General features: G+C 37.9%; 1 protein-coding gene across 1 annotated transcript in view; it reads right to left on the bottom strand.

The window, feature by feature from the left end:
* NAF1 (nuclear assembly factor 1 ribonucleoprotein) overlaps positions 1–9,500 on the bottom strand; it is a 38,470-nt gene extending 28,970 nt beyond the window's left edge. Inside the window, exons 1-2 of the mRNA XM_045552063.1 lie at positions 8,950–9,500; positions 6,145–6,325 (exon numbers count right to left, since the gene is read on the bottom strand). Coding sequence (XP_045408019.1) covers positions 6,145–6,325; positions 8,950–9,311 — 543 coding nt within the window. The 5' untranslated portion in view covers positions 9,312–9,500. The remainder of the gene's footprint in view (positions 1–6,144; positions 6,326–8,949) is intronic.
* Positions 9,501–20,642: the final 11,142 nt, after the last annotated feature.

Raw genomic sequence — 20,642 nt, 5'->3', positions numbered from 1 at the left:
ATTATTAGATGAACACTTGGCTCCCTGAAAACACAGCAGTTGCCCTTATCATGACAGTGAGTAAATCTCCTCAGTCACATAATCTCCTTTAAGGAAATAAAAATCAACCACTTTGCTTTTCCATGTGTAGGGAAAGGGTATGTACGTGTTCCAAAGAAGAAAAACACAAAGACACACTCCAATAAGGGGAAAAACTGGCCAGAACACATACTGAGAGACATTATCCTTTGGACATGCACGCAGGATATACAGAATCAGAAGTAAAAGACATACTGATAAACTGAAAAAATAGAAGGTCAAGGTGATGAGGGAGGCCTTGGATAGAAAGACCTTGTTCATCATATAGTGAGCAAAAACCAAGTATACTGAAAATAAAAAACAAGAAGGTGATTTAATGCAGGTTAAGAAGATTAAAGTATGAGCCTGGATTACCCTACAACCCTTGTGGAAAGGATGAGTAGATGGGAAATACTCTTTTTATTTTACTTGTCTAATTCTAGACACAAATTTAAATTTAATGAAAATTAAATCAATTAAAAATTCGGTCTTCAGTCATACTAGCCACATTTCAAGTGCTCAATGGCTACAGTATTAAGATGGCATTGATATAGACATTCCCATCGCTGCAGCACTGCTTTACATTCACACACATCAAAGGAACCCTCCATTACAAAACAGACAGCCAGGTATTAATAACATCAGTGCATTTCTAGCCATTAATACACGCATAATTTTAAGACCACATTATAATACCATGCACCACATTACTATGAAGTCTTAAGGCTAACTTGAATACTACACTTGGGAAATAAAGATTTATGATAAATCTACATGTTCATCTTGTTGTTTCCCAAAATTAAAAAATGAAACTAAAAGCCTGTTTTGGATGTACACTATCTGCAATTAGAGATAAATATCTATGCTATCACATATATAAAATTAATATTATAAATGTTTACCTATTCAAAATCAAAGAACACCACAAATAGTTTTTCAATACTTCTGTACATAACAACAAAGAATAGGCAACGAAAGGAAGTAAAATAACTCATTCATATCATCAACAAATGAAAAGGCTGCATGGAAATAAAAATCCCCAGACACATCACAGCATTTGGCAAATGAACTAAAATTCAACATACTAAAGAAATGCAATCATTCATTTCCTACATACACCACAGTTCCAAGTCAAAGGATTTATTAAGAGGTAATATGATCCAAATAAACACAATTTTAAAAAGCTTACATTGGATGATACAATCACTCTTCACCCTGACAAAATATGCTAATTATTATTATTCAGAACTAAATAATCAAAAAGTTCAAAGGACCAGATTCCAATGTTGCTATGTACATTTCCACAAATACTAAAAACACAGCAGTCTGAAATGTACCTATTAACTAGTTCTGAATCTGCTTCTCCCAACTTACGTGACCTCAGGCAAGTCACTTTCTTTCTGGTATCAGTTTTTTTATCCACAAAAAGTAAGGAAACTGAGCAAAAGTTCTAAATAGTAATACAAATGGCTAACAACACAATTTTTAAAAATGTTCAACTGCATGTGGTCAACTGCACATTAATACGTATCATTCTGCAATAACAGAATCTCATAACTATGGCATTAAAGAAATCCAAGAGCCTAACCACACTTCTGAAAGATCCATGAAAGAGCAATTACTGTCTGTGTTTTATGAACATTATTACATTCTGATTCTCTAACATTGGTATGGCCTACAAGGTTACTCGGTTAAACCAAATATTCAAATGAGTAGCACATAACGTTAAAATCTCTCCAAGTAAAATTAAATTATAGACTTATCAGTCAAAAAATAGGTGTCTAGAACTTCCAGTGCAAAAGTGGAAGGAGCTAATTTGTCAAAAGTGGCCCTCTGCAAAGATGACTCTTCACACTTTATGATAGACTTGACTTCGCTAGTTCTTTTGGAGGCTTAGTATTGCGCAAGAAAAATATCAGTAATTTGATGATTTTCTATGGCAAAATTATGTAAAGAAACTTGAATTGGATTTTCACTCAAAAATACGGAAAAAGAGCAGCACAGGATGGTAGGGAAAGAAATCAAACATTCCAAATGGAAACTAATTCTTTTTGGTACTAGTTTGGAGAGAATTGAGAAAAGTGAGGAAGGTGGAATGATATTACCTGACCACTTTTCTCATATTACCCAAGAACAGAGGACATGCATGTGGCAGCCAATTACCTGATGCTATTAGGTGAGCCTTCACTTTTCAGATATGGTTGGAAAGTAGGATCCAGTCCCTGGAGTACTGAGAGCCATGACTGATTTTTTTTTTTTTCCTATAGCTGGTAAAAAATATTGGGAAAAAAAAGTGGATTAGGTCTGTACACCTGTACGCTTTGTGTCAACTATGACCATATTTAACATTTAATCTAATTCATCAACTTCTCCAAGGAAAGTAATTTTACAAGTTTCCATGGAACTCAGATTATTTATCACCAACAGGCATTAATGACTTCATTAATTTCCCTATTGTATATGACACTAAACTTAGGCTAGCCCATTAAATATTTTCACCTAAAAAAAAAATTGGGTTACAACCAAATCTTCTTAGGATGGTAAGATTTGGTTATAACCCAATTTAAAAAAATTTGCATCTTTCTAAGGTTTAATTTTAAAAGAGCAATCACAAAGTTACCTCACTGGAGCTCCCATATACCTATAACTAAAGATCTGCATAGTTAGTAGTTAGATCACCAGGATCTAACTTTCCATAATGGAAAAGATTTAAAGATATAGACCCAGAGAGGCAACATCCTGCTTGAGGAGCAGACTAAATGGAGGTAAAAATTAAGCTCAGCAAGCCTGAATGAAAACAATGACATTTTCTGCCTAGAAGATGACACACTTTAGAAAGAGACTGGACAAAAAACTAGGTTAAATTGGGCATGTCTGTGTCCTAGAGATCCCTGTAGGTCCAGCATAAAATCTATAATTGGTTTTAACTGTTTGGTACATTTTAATTTATGTATAACTTTTAGCAAAGACAAGATGGCTAGAACAGTTCATTAATTTTCTTCCAAATTTCATTTGGTAACTAAATAAATAGAACACATTGAGCTAGCAGCTCCAACGAGCTAAGATATACAACCCTTGCTGGCTAAGAGTCCAAGTGATATATCAGGAGTCCTGAGTAAAATGGCCATACCACACCAACTAGAACTAGTTTCAACAAAAGAAGGGATACTTCCCAGGAGGAATGGATTGTCATTTTCCCAGGGAAAAAAAAAAATCTAAGCTAAGTAACAGATCCTGTTCCAAAAGTGAGCAAAGAAATATAACACTGATTAGCCAGTTCCTGAGGAAGCCGAAGGTAAAAGATACTGTACTTAGAGCCAGGGACACAGAAATCCATGTACAAACTAGAATTAAAAAGACAAATCTAACTGTAAACAGGGGAAGCCAGTCAGTAAAGAAAGAGTAAAATGACACACAGACTATCCAAGAGGCATATATAAGAGACAGCATGACCAGTCCTAATAGCTGCCTTAGTTTCCAGGGGCTTTCCAATCTGTGTAAGATTACAGTAAATCTCCCTGCTCTCGAGGTAATTTGAGTCTCTACTCCTCACAACCACAGGAGTCCAACATAAGGCACACATGATAACCACTTCCAAGTACTTCCCTCTTTCCCTCTATAGAGTACAATTATTGCTGTCTACACAGCATCCCCTTCTGGAATGTATATAAGCCTCACTTTCCTATGAACGAGAACCCAGTCCATGTGGTTTATACAGGGCTGATACCACACCCAATCCCCCAGACTCCTCATGATAAAACACACATTCACACTCCCTTTCTGCCAACTGTCTCTGATGCATTCCCACCCTCTCACACTAGCCCATGTGCTCTTTTTAAGTGTTCACTTTCCTACACATGCTCTCCTCACACTCTCTCCTACGCATGCCCACACAAAGAGGAGTGACTATGTGACTCATGCTCAGGCAATCCAAATACCCACTCCACTGGCATCAATGATTTGTGAACTGGGTCCCAGATAAGCCAGTAAAAGTCAAAAGTCATGGGACTTTCATATAAGAGTATCAGTGGCCAAACTGCCAGCCCTTCTGAGCAACGGAGAAAGAAGCTGAGTTTGAAAGATCCTTGGTATTCAGTACCAAGTCTTTCTTTTCCCTTGAACTTCAGAGTTGAAACCCTGAAGGAGTCCTAATAAATTCTTTCAGAGTCCTAAGTCAGAGATTCAGACCGGGGAATTCACCATTCCTGTACCTATCTCTAGCAGCAGAGTGGTCTGAAGGACTAGGAACTTCTAATGAGTTTCCTTGCTAATCTTATAAATATAAAGTGAACAGCAAATTAAGACTCCAAAATGAAAAAATAAAGACTATAATTGCCTCTTCCATCCTTCCCAAAGATCTCTTGAAACTGTTACAAAAAGAACAAACCAGCCCACATTCCAAGTTTTAAAAGCTTGACATTATTTCCCAGTAAAGTGGAATTTTCTGATAAGCCAAACATACATTCACATAATTCAATAGCACTTTAGCAATTAAATGTATTTGTCTGCTTTATTTACTGTCTGTCTCCCTTTACTAGACACTATGAGAGTAGAAATTGGATTGTAGCACCTGGTATATGGCAGGTGTGTTATAGCACTTTATAGCACCTGGTATATGGCAGGTGTGTTATAATAACTTCTTAAAAGAATCAATAAATATAAGATACCTATTCACACACTTATTCTATAATCTCATATTACTTCTGACTCAGAACCCATTATCTATCTGTAAAGCACTCTACTGAGCACTATGAGAGCTAAAAGGTCAGACATAAACTTAGTCCTCAAAGAACGTGGTTCCTGGCCTCTTTGTGCCATAGATCCTTTTTATCTATTAAAACATAGGTACTCTATCCAGAAACTATCTAAACAAATACGCTGAGATTTTTGCATTAAATTTTAAAACATTCTCAAAGTAAGAATGCCAGATCTAGTAAGATAAATAAGACAATAATAAATATATATTTTTAAAAGTACTGTGGTCTTTTTCTTTGTTGGTTTTTATACTCTAAGAGGCAACCATCAAGACACAGGCAAACAAGAGCAAACAAGTCTACTAATGCTTTCAGAAAACAGTTATAATTTGGGAGCCTTTGTGTACAAAGACCATTAAGAAATATCGACACATCTGTAGCATGAAAACATGAACCACTGATGAAGTTGCACACAAATCCAAAGGTTTTCAATGCATAAAGCATAAGTGAGACAAGAAACTTCTTCTTATAAGTAGCAGAGAGAAAAACAGAAATAATTAAGATTGGTAGAATCCAAACAGTAATGGAAAAAACTACTAATGACCTGGAAGCTTTTAAAATTTTTTTCAAATCTTTCATTAAACTATCTCATCATTTTAAGTGTTATAGAATAATTATGATTAGTGATCATCAACTTTTAAAATGCATTAATAATAATTAAAAGTACATGGGGGAGGTGGAGGAAAAAACATGTGGCAATATATCCTATATTCGGAAATTCTGAGATTTTCCTCTTGGGTCATAGGTTTTCAACATCATCCTCCTAGGGACAGTTTAGTTTAAGAGAAAATAACACCACAGGAGTCAACTGCAAACCAGACCTATAAAGTACAAACAAATACCATTCTACAATAAAGTTTTCTCCAATTGCAATAAAAACAATCTAAAACTTCAAGTAAATAGGAATACTAAAAGCCTCAGCCTTTTGAATTTCATTTTTTCTTCTCTAAATGCAATCAATCAATTGAAAAGAAATTTTCAGTTGCTAATGAGAAAATTTTTCTGACTTCTGGACCAAAAAAAAAAAAAAACACAGTTGCAATCTACATAAGAAGTATTTTCTAGTGAAGATAAAAAAATGGAAATTTCCAAACTAAAGTTGATACCCCAGCAAAAACAATTACCAAATGTCAGAGTCAAAAGCAACCCTAGGAATTATCCAGATCACTCCTCTCTTTTACATAACAATACCAAGGCATAGCAAAAGTATGCCCAGTAAGTTGAGAATGGGCTTCAAATTTACAAAGCATATACAGGCCAAATGAGACCAATATTAGTACCATAATATATTTTAAAACATGGAAATTAAACTTAACAAATATTAGGTACTTACATTAAGAAGTAACTCATCTTTTGTTTTAAGAGGAAGACTCTTATTTTCTTTCTCCACTTGCAGATCATCTTCTCCATCTGACAGTGCTGGAGGAAGTGATACACAAGAGGAAGACGATGAGGAAGATGATGATGAAGACGATGAGGAAGAGGATGAGCTTGAACTATCTGAATCTATTTCACTGTAGGGGAAAAAAAGTTAAAAACTTAGCCCACAATTACAATGGTATTAAAATAAGATTATTCCACTAGGAAATACCAACTTTACTACATGTTTACTATCACTGTTCTAAATCAAAAGCTACCATTTTGAAGCTGACCATGGTATTGGGAAAGTAATCTTTAATCCACCAATGACATTTATAAAATTCCTGCTATAACCCAGATCCTCTTATTACAATAGTCTCATATCATACATCTGAGTATAACTAAGGATGTGACAAATCACTGACAAAAAGGGAGCTCTGGGCATGGCACCTCTCTTAGTCTCCAACAACCAAATCACTTAATTGCCAATAAAGCATTTCTTCTGTCTTCAGACAACTTGCTAACTCCTCAAAGCTACTAAGCATGTTGACCACTCTACTCTGTGAAAACTCTTTTGACCCTTGACTTCCACAGAAATTCCTTTTACCAGTACCCCTTAGCTCAGTTTAAGTTTTGCTCCTCCTTCCAAACTTTTATAGGTGCTATTTTTGAAGGTTCCATCCTCAGTTACTTTCTCTCCTCTCTCTGTACTCTTTCAACCATGGATAACCTCATCCACTCCAATGATTTCAATCATCATCCATGTGCAGATGAACTCCTAAATCTTCAGCCTTGACATCTGTAAACTCTGCCCTCATCCCTGAGTACATACTGGCCACTTTTGTATGAATGACTTATACACATCACACAAGTTAAAAACAAGGAGAAAAAAGTGCATTCGCCTAACTGAATCTGCTTCTCTCCTTGAGTTTCTATTTTATTTCATTGTTTTGTTTTTAATCCAGTCACTATAGGTTGAAATCCTGGAATCATTTTGAGCTATTGAATTTTCACAATAATGATAAAGTCCTATTTTCAGGTTGGTAAACATCAGTCCTATCCCACCTCTTCATCTCATTTCCACTGCTGCCTATTTCCACTATGACCCTATTTCAGGCCCTCATTTCTGACCAGCTTTCCTGTAACAGTTGCATAACTTCGATGTCAATAGTAGCCTCTTCTCACAACAATCGTGCCTTCATTCCACTGCTATTACCTTCATCTTCTCAAGACCTTCCATCCTAAATCAGTTCATGCTCGTTTTTTATATATTTTTTAAAATTATAACTAGATATCAGATATAAGGGAATTATTAATTTTGTTGTTTGATAATTGTATTGTTTATGTAAGAGAAGGTTTTTATTGAGAATGCATGCTGAAATATTTAAAGATAAAGTATTATATCGTGATGTCTATAACTTTAAAATTGTTCAATAACATACATATATATGAAATCAATAGTTGTAAAATGTTAATAAGTGTTAAATCAATGTGGTAGCTATATGGGTTTATACTATTCTTCCTACTTTTTATATATTACCTCCTCTAAAGCCACCCCCTAGCCACCAAAAGTAGAGTTTATTTTCTTCTCTAGTTCCCACAGCACTTTTTTCTAACAGCCTAGTAGAATCTGGCTGGTACTATACTTCCTTGAAAATCATGTCTTCCCAGCTGGATTGTCAATAGCTTGAAACTAAAGACCATGTATATGTATCAAAACGTTGCCTAGCTAAGACAGGCAAAAAGTTGTAACTCTTTTCACTTTTTCAAATATTTGGTACTTTCTGCCATCACCCACAAAGGTTCAGAAATAGTGTCCTGATACTTAGTTGTCCACACTATTCTGACACCATATCTTGTCTGCTTTCAAAAATTGCCCCAAATCATCCACAACTTTCTTCACTTTCCTAGTGAAATGAACTCTGAAATCCCACAAGATGATTATACTGTAATCTTAATACTGCCAAGAAATCCAATTTTGTTTATAGTTGCCTCACTCCCCTCCCCCAGTCTAATTCACACCTTCTCCCTCACTCTCTACTCACCCTTCTCCACTCCTACTCTCAGCTGATGACTTCCCTGAAAAAACTCTCATCTCCTCCCAGTGTTGTCTATCTTGTTCACCTGTTCAGTACTCCTTATAACACTCAAATATTTGGTAGACAATGTTCAGTGTGTAACATGTCACATGCTGTAATCCTCCCCTGCCAGGTTTCAAATTTAAAAGACACAAGGGAAGAAAAGGCTCTCATAAAACATATGCAGACTATAAACAATACTAAATAACACTGTTTAGCTAAGTCCATGAACACGTGTTTACAAATTAACATAGTTGTCAAGAACCAACTTCGAAACACACAAAATAATTCTTTTCCTGATCCTCAATTAAACTGGTTCAAAAAACAAGACCACACATTAAACTTAATGAAAAAAATTCAGACCCGACACAAAACTGTTATAACCACAAAGGTACATACCAACAGTAATTATGGAAATTAATCTAAGATACTCAGGTTTTCTACAGTATAACTAAAAATGATACTATGCATACGTAGAACCTTTCAGAATACCAAATTTAGGAAAGCAAAACTGATAAGTAAGTTCATATTCACAAAGCGATGTGCAATGAAGGGCAGCAAGTAATGGGCGGTCCGAACTACACGTCAACACGTGTGCCCCGACCATCAGCGACCTCCCCACCCTCCAGCACCCACGCGAGCAACCCTGGGCTCCTAGGCCCCGGCTCCCCCCGCTGCTCCGGGGCCCGTAGGCACCCGACCTGTCTGAGTCGGAATCCGAGTCCGAGGTCTCCAAGGAGTCCGGGGTGAGCGCCGGCTCTGCGGCGCCCGGGCCGGTGACGCAGTCCGCGCAGAGCGGCGGCTGTGTCTGCGGCTGCTGCGGCATGGGGGTGCCGCCCGCGGTGGCGCTCAGAGCAGGCTGCAGCGGCTGCTCCCCGGCAGGGGTATCCTCCACGACCTGCCCGGTGTCCGGGGACCCTTCACACAGTTGTAGCGGCGGCCGGGGCCCAGGCGCAGGCGCAGAGCCCGGACGAGGCACCGCTGGATCTTCGCCAACCCCAAGGCCGGTGCCATTGAATTTCAGAGTTTCCAGCTGAGCGGCGGCGGCCTCCACTACCTCCATTGCGCCGCGCCAGAGACCGACTCGGCCTTAGGGTCGAGGTCCACGGACAAGCTCGGCTTTCTTGTAGGGGAATAAAACCACCTCGGCAGCCGTTGCCGCGGAGCCGGGGCCCAACTTTCCGCGTTTCTCAGGTAACTACACGAGGAGAGATGCCGAGTACACGCCCCCGCCGCTTACCCGGCGGCGCTTCCGGGAGAGCGTATGACGTATGTGGCGCGACGGCGCGACGGCTCGACGGCGCTCACTGGGGACTGGACGGACCCGCGGGACCATTGGAAATTAGAATGCAGGAGGCCTTAAAGCTGTCGTGTCCCCTCCGTGGTCTCAACCGTGTCTCTGTACGCAAGGCCAGAAGGCCAGTCTTACTTATTGCTGGATCTAAGCCGATTCTGCTCGAAGCGCCGATGTGAAGCAGGGATTATAGAACGGGAGATGCCTGAAGAATGCGAGTTCTGTACCTCAGAAACTTGAGCCAAGAAGTTTTGAAAATCATAGTAACTTCATTAAAGTGAAATGAAGTTAGATTTATCGATCTATAGATAGAACACTGACCATTCATTTCAAAACAATAACTACAGCTATTCCATTTTTCTTTCCCCAAAGTATTCCCAAAATAGAGTAGTAATGGTGGACGGAATTTCGCTGCTTGTCAATGTTATGAAAATGTCTGTATCCTAGTTTCTATGACACTGCTTCTTAGAAAGGGTGGAGTGAAACAAAAATGTACTAACTTACCCTGAGAAACCATTAGTCTGAATTTTAAGGAGGACAAGAAAAAAGTTCTTAGGACGGAGGAAGAGATCAGAATTCTCTGGTTTCCTATAAGATCTTCAAGTTGATAATCATGGGTACCATTTATTAAGCACGTGTATGTTCCAAAGACTGTATTAAAGATTTCATAGATTACTGAGAAGTTATTGTGTCCCATACACAGTAGTAGACCTTCATAGAAATTCAAGGCAAGTGTAATACATTGGTTTTTTAGGGAGCTTACAATCTAGTTGAAGTAAAAAAAAGGTCAATGCCCAGGAGATAACTAGGAAGATATTTGAAATATGGAATAGAAAATCCAAGTGCAGCAGCAATGATAAGTTAATTAGGACTGGTGGGCTATATCATGGAAATCCTCAAAATGAAGCAGGAATTTAAACGAGATATTACTAATTCAGTAATTAAGCAGAGCTCAGAGTTTCCAGATAAGCAGACCTGTGTCCAAATGCCAGCTTCACCATTTCATTGTTGGTATAACCATGAACTTTAACAGGTAATCTAACGTACCTAAATCTCAATTTCCTTATCTTTAAAATAAAGATAAAAATACTATCTCATTTAGTTTATGTGAACATTAAGTAAGGTTTTATACAGAATGGCATGTCATACAATGTGCAAAAATACTTGAAAACATGGAACAATGCATGAATTCATGAATAAAATGATATTTCATTGACAGTGATCTTGCAGAGATATGCAGTATGGATTTGAGGAGGGAAGAAATTTGAGCCAGAATGACCCTCTAGCCAGCCAAAACTTTGTTGCATTTTTCCAGGAATTAGGTGCTAAAGGTCTGAACCAGGACTAGAATCAATGAAAGAGAGTAAAGGAAATCCCCAGAATCAGGGGATAAATTAAAGTACTCTAAATTTCTGACCAAGAAAACTAAAAAGTTCGTATTAATGATAAAAATGGAGAAGTTAGAAAGAGATAAATATGTGAAGTTGAATTTGAAGAAAAACTAGATAGTTAGCTGAAAATGCCAATAGGCATTTGAAAATAATAGGCTGGAATTCCACAGAAAACTTAAGACCAGAAGCATAAATTTAGGGATAATTCAAGTAATCATTTACATAATATTACTATGTGCTATGTATGCACTGCACTATGAACTGTGCATACAGGAAGATAAATAAAACACAGTCCCTGCCCCTAAGGAGTGAACAGTTTAGTAGAAAAGACAAGTTGGAATACAAGTGATACATATTATAGAAGAGAAAGGTACTATAGTAGAAGCATGTATTATAGTTGAGGAATGTATAAATGGAATAACTAGAGAGAGACAGCCTAGCAAATTTAAGGAAGGTGTAGTATACTATGAGATATATCGTGGCCATAAGATTAATGATCGCCATAAGACCCACTCAAGCCTCTGGAAGGACTGATAATACATGTCACTTAGCAACATGATACAACCTGGCCCTGGGAATTTTCAACCCTGTCTCAGGGATTTCCAGGAGATAAGACTACTTCATCACAGATGCAACTTTCATGAACCTTTATAACAAAGTTTACCCTTACACAAATAGCTTAAACTCCCTTAATTAAAGAACACCTGGTAACTGACCCTGAACTAATACAGGTATAAAAAAGGGGGAAGGATTCCCCAACTCTGAGAATGGTCTTGGGATGGAGACTCTCCCAGTCAGTCATCTGACCTCCTGACTATAACTGGCCCATGCCACCAGCCTCTTCCCACTATCTGTCTCATAAAAGCACTCCCAGAATAAACTATTTGAGCATCAGAAGGTGTCTAAGACTCATCTTTGACTGGATGGGAACCAAGGGGAAGAAGTCACTCCTAGGAAATCTGGTTAAACAGGACCAAACATGACAGAAGGCTTTACAGTGAGTATGACATTTGAGCTGGACCTTTAAAGAGAACCATGAATTTGTTAATCTGAGAAAATAGGAGAACTTCACAAGGGAGAATAAATAAGATCATGTAATTTCCTGCTGAAAACCCTAAATATTTATAAGTATACTTAGACTAAAATCCAGATTCCCTGCTTTGATTTTCAAAGCTCTACCTAATATGGCTGCTACTTACCTCTCTAGTTTCAATCTCTTGCCATTTTCCTCACCCTTGTGCCACACGCTCACTGGTCTTCTTGATCTTCCTTCAGCTCACCAAGTAAGGATAGCTGTACCTATGCCTAGCTCTAAAGTAGGTCACTATTTCACAATTGGTACTTTCCTGAGTGCCTGAATGTTTCAAAATGTCCTGAATCTACCCACTTCCAAAGCCTGCCTCAGTACCTCATTATTTCTAACAGCTGCTTAACTTAGCCTAAAGTCTGTAGCCTAAGGCTAAATCTAAAAACATTTCTTGAAAGACTGAATAGCTTATGAGATCACTATTAAAATTAAGAGACAATTTTCCTTGAACCAAGTTATGAGTTAAAACCATATTACATTTCAAAGTGAATATGTAAAACCTAAAAATATCCTTTAAAGTGCAAAAATAAAGTTTATGAGAAAACAAACAGAATTTTGCAAGTTCACTATTCTATTCATATACATAGTAAAGGTTGTGAAATTTTACAAAAAAGAAAAATAATACTGCTACCTAACTCTTCCAAGCCATTTTTACAGTTTTGTAGTGCCTTGCCACTCAAACTGTGGTGGTGGATGAGCAGCTTCAGCATCATGCAGGAACTTGTTAAAAATGCAGAATCTCAGGGCCTACCCTGGACTTTCTGAATCAGAATCTTCATTTTATCAAGATTCCTCACATGATTTGCATGTGTGTAAGGTAAAATGCGTTTGTATAGGCAATAGGTTTCTTAGGCCAAACTAAGATGACTGTCACAGTGTTTTTCCGTCCCAGCCTCCCCACCACTGTCCCCAGCTAGCCAGCCTTCCAGGGACGCATGAGTCAGCATACTTATGTAAGCAAGGTGTTAACTCCTATGTGAACCCATGTGATCACGCTTTCCCATGGCATGTTGCCACTATTGTTCAGAGCCATATATAAGCGCTCGCCATGTTCTCAGCTATGCTTTTCGCCGTTGCGGTATCCTCCCCACAATAAGGAGCATGTCTCACTTACCCGGTGCCACTCACCTTTCCTTCCAATTTCCTAAACCTGGGCCGGAGCACATGCACTAGCCACAGCGCTTCCTCCTCACTATGCACATTAAAGTTTAAGAAACTGCCTTAGTGGCTATATAAGCCTGAGAAACATCCGTGGACTAGAATAGTGGTTGAAAGGTAAATGAATCAGTACCTTTTGTAAAAGAATAGTGGAAGTGCTGAATCACTGAGTCTATGCTGAATAGGCTGCTTATCTCCTTGCCTGTTGATACCTGTACGTGGATGCCCCACAAGGACTTCAGATTCCCATGTCCATAGCTGATTTCAGCATCTTTTCCCTCATAGCTCTTTTCCTTTATTCCCTATTCAGGAATTGACACCATCATCTACCCAGTCACTCACTGTATACAAGTCCCAGCCTCACCAATTTACTGAGTGACTTAATCCAAGTAACTTAGTTTTCTCTGTCTGATATTCATTCATTCAATAATTACATATTCACCAGGCACCAACTTTGTGTCAGGCACTGTCCTAGGTATTAGAAATAAAGTGATAAAACAGCAAAGGCCCTTGAGTTCATGGAACGCACAAAATAAAATTTCAGTTTTAAATGAGAATGGTCACCACAGCTGAGCTCAGTAGACTGTTGAGAATGCATCAATGCCAATCAAGGTGAAGGTTAGGAAATGAGGAAATTGGCATTGTTGATCCCCTACATATTTTGAGTCTCAAGTAAGATTTCATTTAAAGAAGGAATTTCTTAGTTTGCAAGGATGTGGAGAGACAGGAACACTCTTACACTGCTGGGGGGACTGCAAATTAGTGCAACCTCTGTGGAAAAGAATTTGGAGATACCTCAAAGAGCTAAAAATAGAAATACCATTTGATCCAGCAATAGCACTATTAGGCATCTACCCAAAAGAACAAAAGGCATTCTATAATATAGACATCTGCACCCGAATGTTTATGGCAGCACAATTTACTATTGCAAGGATGCGGAAACAACCCAAGTGCCTGTAAATTCATGAGTGGATTATTAAAATTTGGTATATGTATACAATGGAATATTACTCAATTATAAGAAATGACGGTGATCTAGCACCTCTTATATTTTCCTGGATAGAGCTTGAGCCCATCCTCCGAAGTGAGGTATCACAAGAATGGAAGAATAGGCTCCACATGTACTTGCCATCAAATTGGCACTAACTGATCAACACTATGGCGCTCACATGGTAGTAATATTCTTCAGGGATTAGGGGATTGGGGTGGGTAGACTCACAACTAATGGACATGGTGAGCATTGTAGGGGGGAAAGGCACTCCTCAAATCATGGTTTGGGTGTGGCAAAGTCATACCATGTAACCAAAATGTTTGTACCCCCATAATATCCTGAAATAAATAAATAAATAAATAAAAAGAAAGAATTTAGTGGGGGAAAAAATGAACACTGATAAGTTGAAACCTGAGGCCTTTTCTAGAAACGTCATTTCATATAGTCTTTGGTTTTGGTTTCCAAAATTTTTGAATTTAGTAATATTGGTGGTTGTCACAGATAGATCTTAGTTTATTTCAATGTTTAAAAAGACATGAATAGACAGATGTGCAGTTCAGTTAGAAGCTTGCAATGCCCTTGTTAGATGGAAATGAGATTTTCTAATACGTGTCACATAGTGATTAGAAGCAGATTCTATGACTGTTGAGGTGAGGTGCTATTCCTATTTTCACGTAATGCAGCACTAGGCTGAGTCAAGGTCTGATTTTTGCATTGCAGACTAATGTGGTAGGAAAAAGAGAGAGTGTAAGTGCTATTTTGGTACAAAACTGCCTGACATTTTACTGGACTAGTTTGAAAGTGTGGACAGAGAGAATAGAAAGAAAAAAAAAAAAATATATATATGTATACACCAAAAGTGAGCCAACTTTTAGATTTCTATAACTGTGCATGTTTCAATAAGGAAGTGAAGGTTTTCACTCCATCATGACTGAAGAGTATGAAAGTTACACCTCCTGCTGCCTAGTCTTTGCTCACACTCAGGTAGTAAAAAGAGTGACTTATCTGATTGGTGAACTTGAGAAAAAAAACCTGATCATACTTGGCCCAGTACCTTTGGGTGCTCTTCAAGCTCTGTCTACCAGCAGACGGTACATTCTTAGCTATCTTTCATTGTGCAATAATAATAATAAGTGCAAACACATAAATAGAATTTACCAAATGCTAGGCACTGTTCCGAGCTCTATATAAATGAATTTACTTCTCTCCACAGAACTTTTAAGTTGATATATTATTATTCCCATTTTACAGATAAGGGAACTAAGGCTCAAAGAGGCTTAGTGAGTTCCCCAAGGTCACACCATTGCTAAATGTTTCTGTATGTTCCTCTTGAGAAGGCCTGAAGATTCTGATACAGTGACTAGATGGACAAGTCTGTCTACTCTTAAAAGTCTCTTTTGCTATAGATCTAAAACTATGTTCTCTAATCAGTTTTATCAGTAATTAAGGTAATATTGTTTTTTCCATTTATCTTTTGAGTCTTATATTTAAATTGCTGTCTTATAAGAAAGGATGTTATTTATTGACCCAAAAGTATAGCATTTAGAGGCCAGGAGTTCAGGAAGAACAACATATATAAAAAATAAGTCGTCAGTGCTAAGTACCAACACCTCACCCCTCCATAAACAAATGACCCCCACAAATGTTGCATTCTCCAAAGAGGATATTCCAAACAAATTATGTCCTATTGAGATCTCTGCAGTGATGCAAATGTTCTATATCTGTGCTGGCTAGTGCAGTAGCCACTGACTAGCCACATTTAGCTACTAAGCAGTAGAAATGTGTCTAAGGCAACTGAGAAACTAAATTTTAATTTTACTTAATGTAAATTAATTTAAATTTGAATGTTCCTCCAGAAGAAGCCTCAAGATTCCTACCAATACAGTGACCAGATGGATGTCTCTCTAGACCCAAAAGTACATTTTGGTGCAGCAACTACTATATTAGACAGTGCCATTTCGTACTTTCATCATTCTTCTCAAACTCCTTTTTATAATCCTTTTACTCTCATAAAATACACATTAGATTATGAACTCCCTCACCTTTCTGCCTATAGATTTTTAAACCTCACCCATATCTATTTTTACTACTAGCTCTTTGATCTGAAAAAGCAAGGAATCCTTCCTACTCTAAATCTAATTCTACAGCTGTGCTATGGATTTCATTTTTTTTACTGCCTCCTCAGAGTCCTTTATCTCATATTTTCTCTTTCTCTCTCTCTCTCTCTCTCTCACCTCCATGTTAGAAATGATTTTAACCAAAAAATAGAGTCAGGGAAATGTTGGGTTGGAACAACATTTTTCCTTTCCTCTCCTTCTCTTGGGCTGGAAATTTCGTGATTCTATATTCAGCATACCATTCTCAGCTATGTCAAAATATACAGGATGTAATTTTCTAATACTTGAGTGCTCTTCAGAGTCAAAGCCCTAAACTTTATCTTAAAATGCACTGAGGACTCTGTGTACATTACTGTTGACCCTTAAAAATGATGATCTATCTATTGCGTTAGATAATCCTCTGCTCCAACCACTAGAACCCTATTTTTATGGCAGGTATTTTAAAGAGCCCTTAACTACATTGTACCTGACTAAAAATACCAATTGGTATCAGTCTTTCAGGGACTCTTCAAAACTCTCTTAGGGCAAATATACATTCCCACTGTCTACTGTTACTTGAGCAAAACCAGGTAGATCATATGAATCAGATCCTTGAAGAATATCTCCAGAAAAACAAATTTTCTAGGCAGGATCACAGAGATACCTCTTTCCCTGGGGCCAGTATACACACACACACACACACACACACACACACACACACACACACACATATATAAAACCCAAACCCCAGGACATCGTTGTAACAGGATATTAAATCAATGAAGCATGAGAATACCTGAGGTATTGCATTGGAGGAAGTTTTAGACCATATGCAGAATTTTAAAGAAAATAGCTGAAACTCATTTATAAGGACCTCAAACTCCCTCACTCACATCAGGGTTATGCAAAAGTAGAAGAATGGAGGGTCGGAGGATTTTATGAAGAAGGTCTTGGGAGAGAAAGTTGGTGAATTGCTGAGATTCCTGCTCCCGGCCTCTATCTCCCTTACCTCTTCTCTCTGCCGTCTCCCCTCAGCTCAGGAAGGACTGAAAAACCTGGAATGTTAGGAAGCTGGAAAAGCAGGAGAGACAGCAGGAAAGGGTAAAAGGGAAAAGGAAGACCACATTCTTCTTACCTCGATCAGAAGCCAGCTCAAAGAAGGCTTCAGCTGGGAGGAGGTGAGAAGATTTTATGTTGAAATCAAATTTAGAGCTTCGACTATTTTCTAGGACATATTGCATTTCTGGCTTGAGACTGTGTTTGCCACCTTAAAAAATCAGATAAATTTTTCTTATCAAAGAGTGACCAGACAGATGATGTCATGGGAGCTATGTTTCATCCAAACACTGTCAGATGTTTCTGTTAAGGCAAGTGTTCATCACAGTTTGCTATGGACGGTCCTGTGGTCTACAGTTACTATGCTATGTCTGCGGTCCCAGGGTAATTGTAGATAGCACTGCCTTTCATAGTTAAGAGTGTCCCGTGTTGGACAATAAGTTTTGTGGTCAGTTTGTTTATGGTTTTATGTCTTATGGAAGCAGGTCAATTTGCAAAATGGCCAATTCATCAGAAACCAAATGGGTAAATCACAATTTATCTTTTGCTTTTAACATTTGACTGATTTTCATTTTATTTTCACAACAGCCATAAAATATATTACACTTGCCAAAAAGAAAATAAAAAGGAGAATGACTAGAAAAATTAGAAGGTTTGGGGTTTTACAGACAGGAGGAGGATTACTCCCACTGGGCAGATTTTATGGACCAGCGGAAGACCAAGTAAAGCTGTTTTTTAGATTACATGGCATGAGTCCTCCATACTCAAAGCACCAGTTCCACAGTCATAATCCCCAGACTTTCCTCGCCATCTGTCTGTCGAGACCTGGAAGAGCTCCTGGCTGCAGCATACTCTTTTATCGGCAAGGCCAAGCACCCCAGAAAGCCGCACAGAAAAACATGCTTCTCTGACAGCAGAAGGGAATTCAAGCAAAGGCACAAACTCCTGCACAGTAGAAGACCAGGTTCTTGACACACCAGAGATACCGCATTATTGAGCTCATCACTTTCTTGCCTAAAATCTTCTACTTTGTGTATTAATCTTGTTTTTCTTCACTCTTTATTATGCCTGTTTTGGACACTGCCTCATACGTTCTGTCCCAAATCTGTCTGGCCACTCAGCTCCAGCGCCTGGCGTAGGCATTTGAGGGTCACTTCCAAGGCCCGCTTGCTTCCCCAAGCACACTCGGATCCGGGCGCTCAGTGCAGGGAGCAGGGAGAGAAGAGTGAGGAAGGTGTCCTTTGCCAGCCAGGCTCTGGTAGGCTCTGGATTCTAGGTCAAAAGGGATCTCTGAGACATATAAACTGCTAGATCCAAACCATTTTGCAGCTACCTTTGTTTAACTCATTCTCCTGGTAACCTCTTTGTAATTTTTTTCCAATACCATCTCAATTAGACTTCGCATTCATTATTATACATCTGTTTACACTTTAGGCCCTATTAAATGATGTCTTTTCATCCTACCTATACATCTCAGAACTACCCTAACTAACGCTGCTTCAGAATGTCTATTTATTCTCCAATAACCTGTCCCCCAGGGGCGAATGGCAGCGCTGCTACCCACTTGGCATGTGCTCCAAGGGCAGGACCTGAGTGAGTCAGGCAGGCAAGGCGGGCAGGGATGCGTAAGAGCAGACGGCTGCAAGAAAGTGCAAGCAGTTTTGGAACTGCTGTAACACAGGGTGGATGCAAAGGTAACGCATTCAATACATTTTCGTCAATTTTATTTTTGTTTATTTTCAGTTCTATCTGAAGCCAGGGTTTATATTCCCCTTTTTCTAAATTATAGTTTACAGGGCCAATTTTGACTATGTATTTCTATTTGTTCCCTATAATTCAATCTTGAAGTTACTAAAATTGATTTTACTTTTCCAAGAAAAACATTTTCTTTTTAATAAAGCAATATGAAAGTTAAACAGAGGTCAATCAATAGTGGAACGGTTTCATGAAATGCCCGATTAGAATGTAGCAGCTGTCATCATTTCCAATTTGGGAAAGAAGCAATAAAAACAGATGTTTTGTGGTTTGTTTGTTGGCTAGATCAGAGAAAATTATGTCCACACTGCTCTGTTGAGATTTACTGATGAAAAGGGAAAGCTCTTACAGGAAATAGTTTATTTTCCTCTAGATTCTAAATTCAAAGATGTCAAGGTCATGCGTAGTTGAAGTCTCAATTAAATGATGATGGCAATCAGTGGATTATTTACTGACTATATCGGTGGAAAGGTAATAGTTTAATGATAGAGTGAGGAAGAGGTCCTTTGGCCTAATTGGCCCTGGAGTTTTTTTGTCAAAGACAATCTGGTGTTCTGATGGAATGAGATAAGAGTATTTCAGTATTTTTCAGGGATCACATGATTTACATACTTTCTGGAACTCCTGAAACATGCCTGCAGGTAAAAGCAGTGACCCTGCTTCCTCTCTGTCTGTTCTTCACCTCTCATCTGGGAAGCGTCAATTCTAGGAAATGTTTGTGGGTTTATTATTTGTTCATTGCAAGCAGCATGATTCAACTATGACCCAGCTTCTTCACGAGGAATATTTCAAGCAGAGGATGAGAGAATATTGAAGAAAGTCATATATTGGGCTAGAAGGCAGACTGATGATTTTCAGAGTAGTTATCTCCAAATTTTTTTTGATGTATGTGAATCTCATTAGAAAATGATTTGGAAGCATGCACCCCCAAAATATGCAAATTCATTTACTTGTTAGGGATATGGATATACTACCTTAATATTATATCAGATGCATTAAACTTCACAACAAAAATAAATATTAGAACATGGTGAATTTTAGATGAACCTTTAGAAAAAAATAACATGCTGTTAACATAATTCAAACTTTAAAACAATGCATACTTTTAAATTAATGGTCCCAAAACCAGTTTTGCTCTTATTAAATACAAATCAGGCTTTGTTTTAAAATTTTTAGACAATTTGGTAAATATTTTCCAAACATAGTTCAAGAAAAATAATTATTTTCATAGAAATTGGCTGCTAATGAACTCTGTCCTGAGATCTAAGTAACTGCATATATTTTACAATTTTTTTTTTTGGCAGAAGACTTTTTTTCTAATTTTTTTAAATTGATAAATAAAAATTGTGTGTGTTTATTGTATAAAACATAATGTTTTGAAGTGTGTATATATTGTGGAATGGCTAAATCAAGCTAATTAACAGAAAACACATCAGTTTTAATAATTTAGCAAGAAAAATGCTATTGGATGTGCTTTATTATTTTGAAAATATTATATTACCACTATTTGATGCAGTAAATTAAGGTTTTTAAACTTATTATTATGGAAAACATTAACAGAAAAGT

The sequence above is a fragment of the Lemur catta genome, chromosome 5 (genome assembly GCF_020740605.2).
Source record: "Lemur catta isolate mLemCat1 chromosome 5, mLemCat1.pri, whole genome shotgun sequence".
In the NCBI taxonomy this organism is placed as follows: Eukaryota; Metazoa; Chordata; class Mammalia; order Primates; family Lemuridae; genus Lemur; species Lemur catta.
The sequence above is the reverse complement of the archived record's forward strand: the minus strand, read 5'-3'. Positions and strand labels throughout refer to the sequence as shown.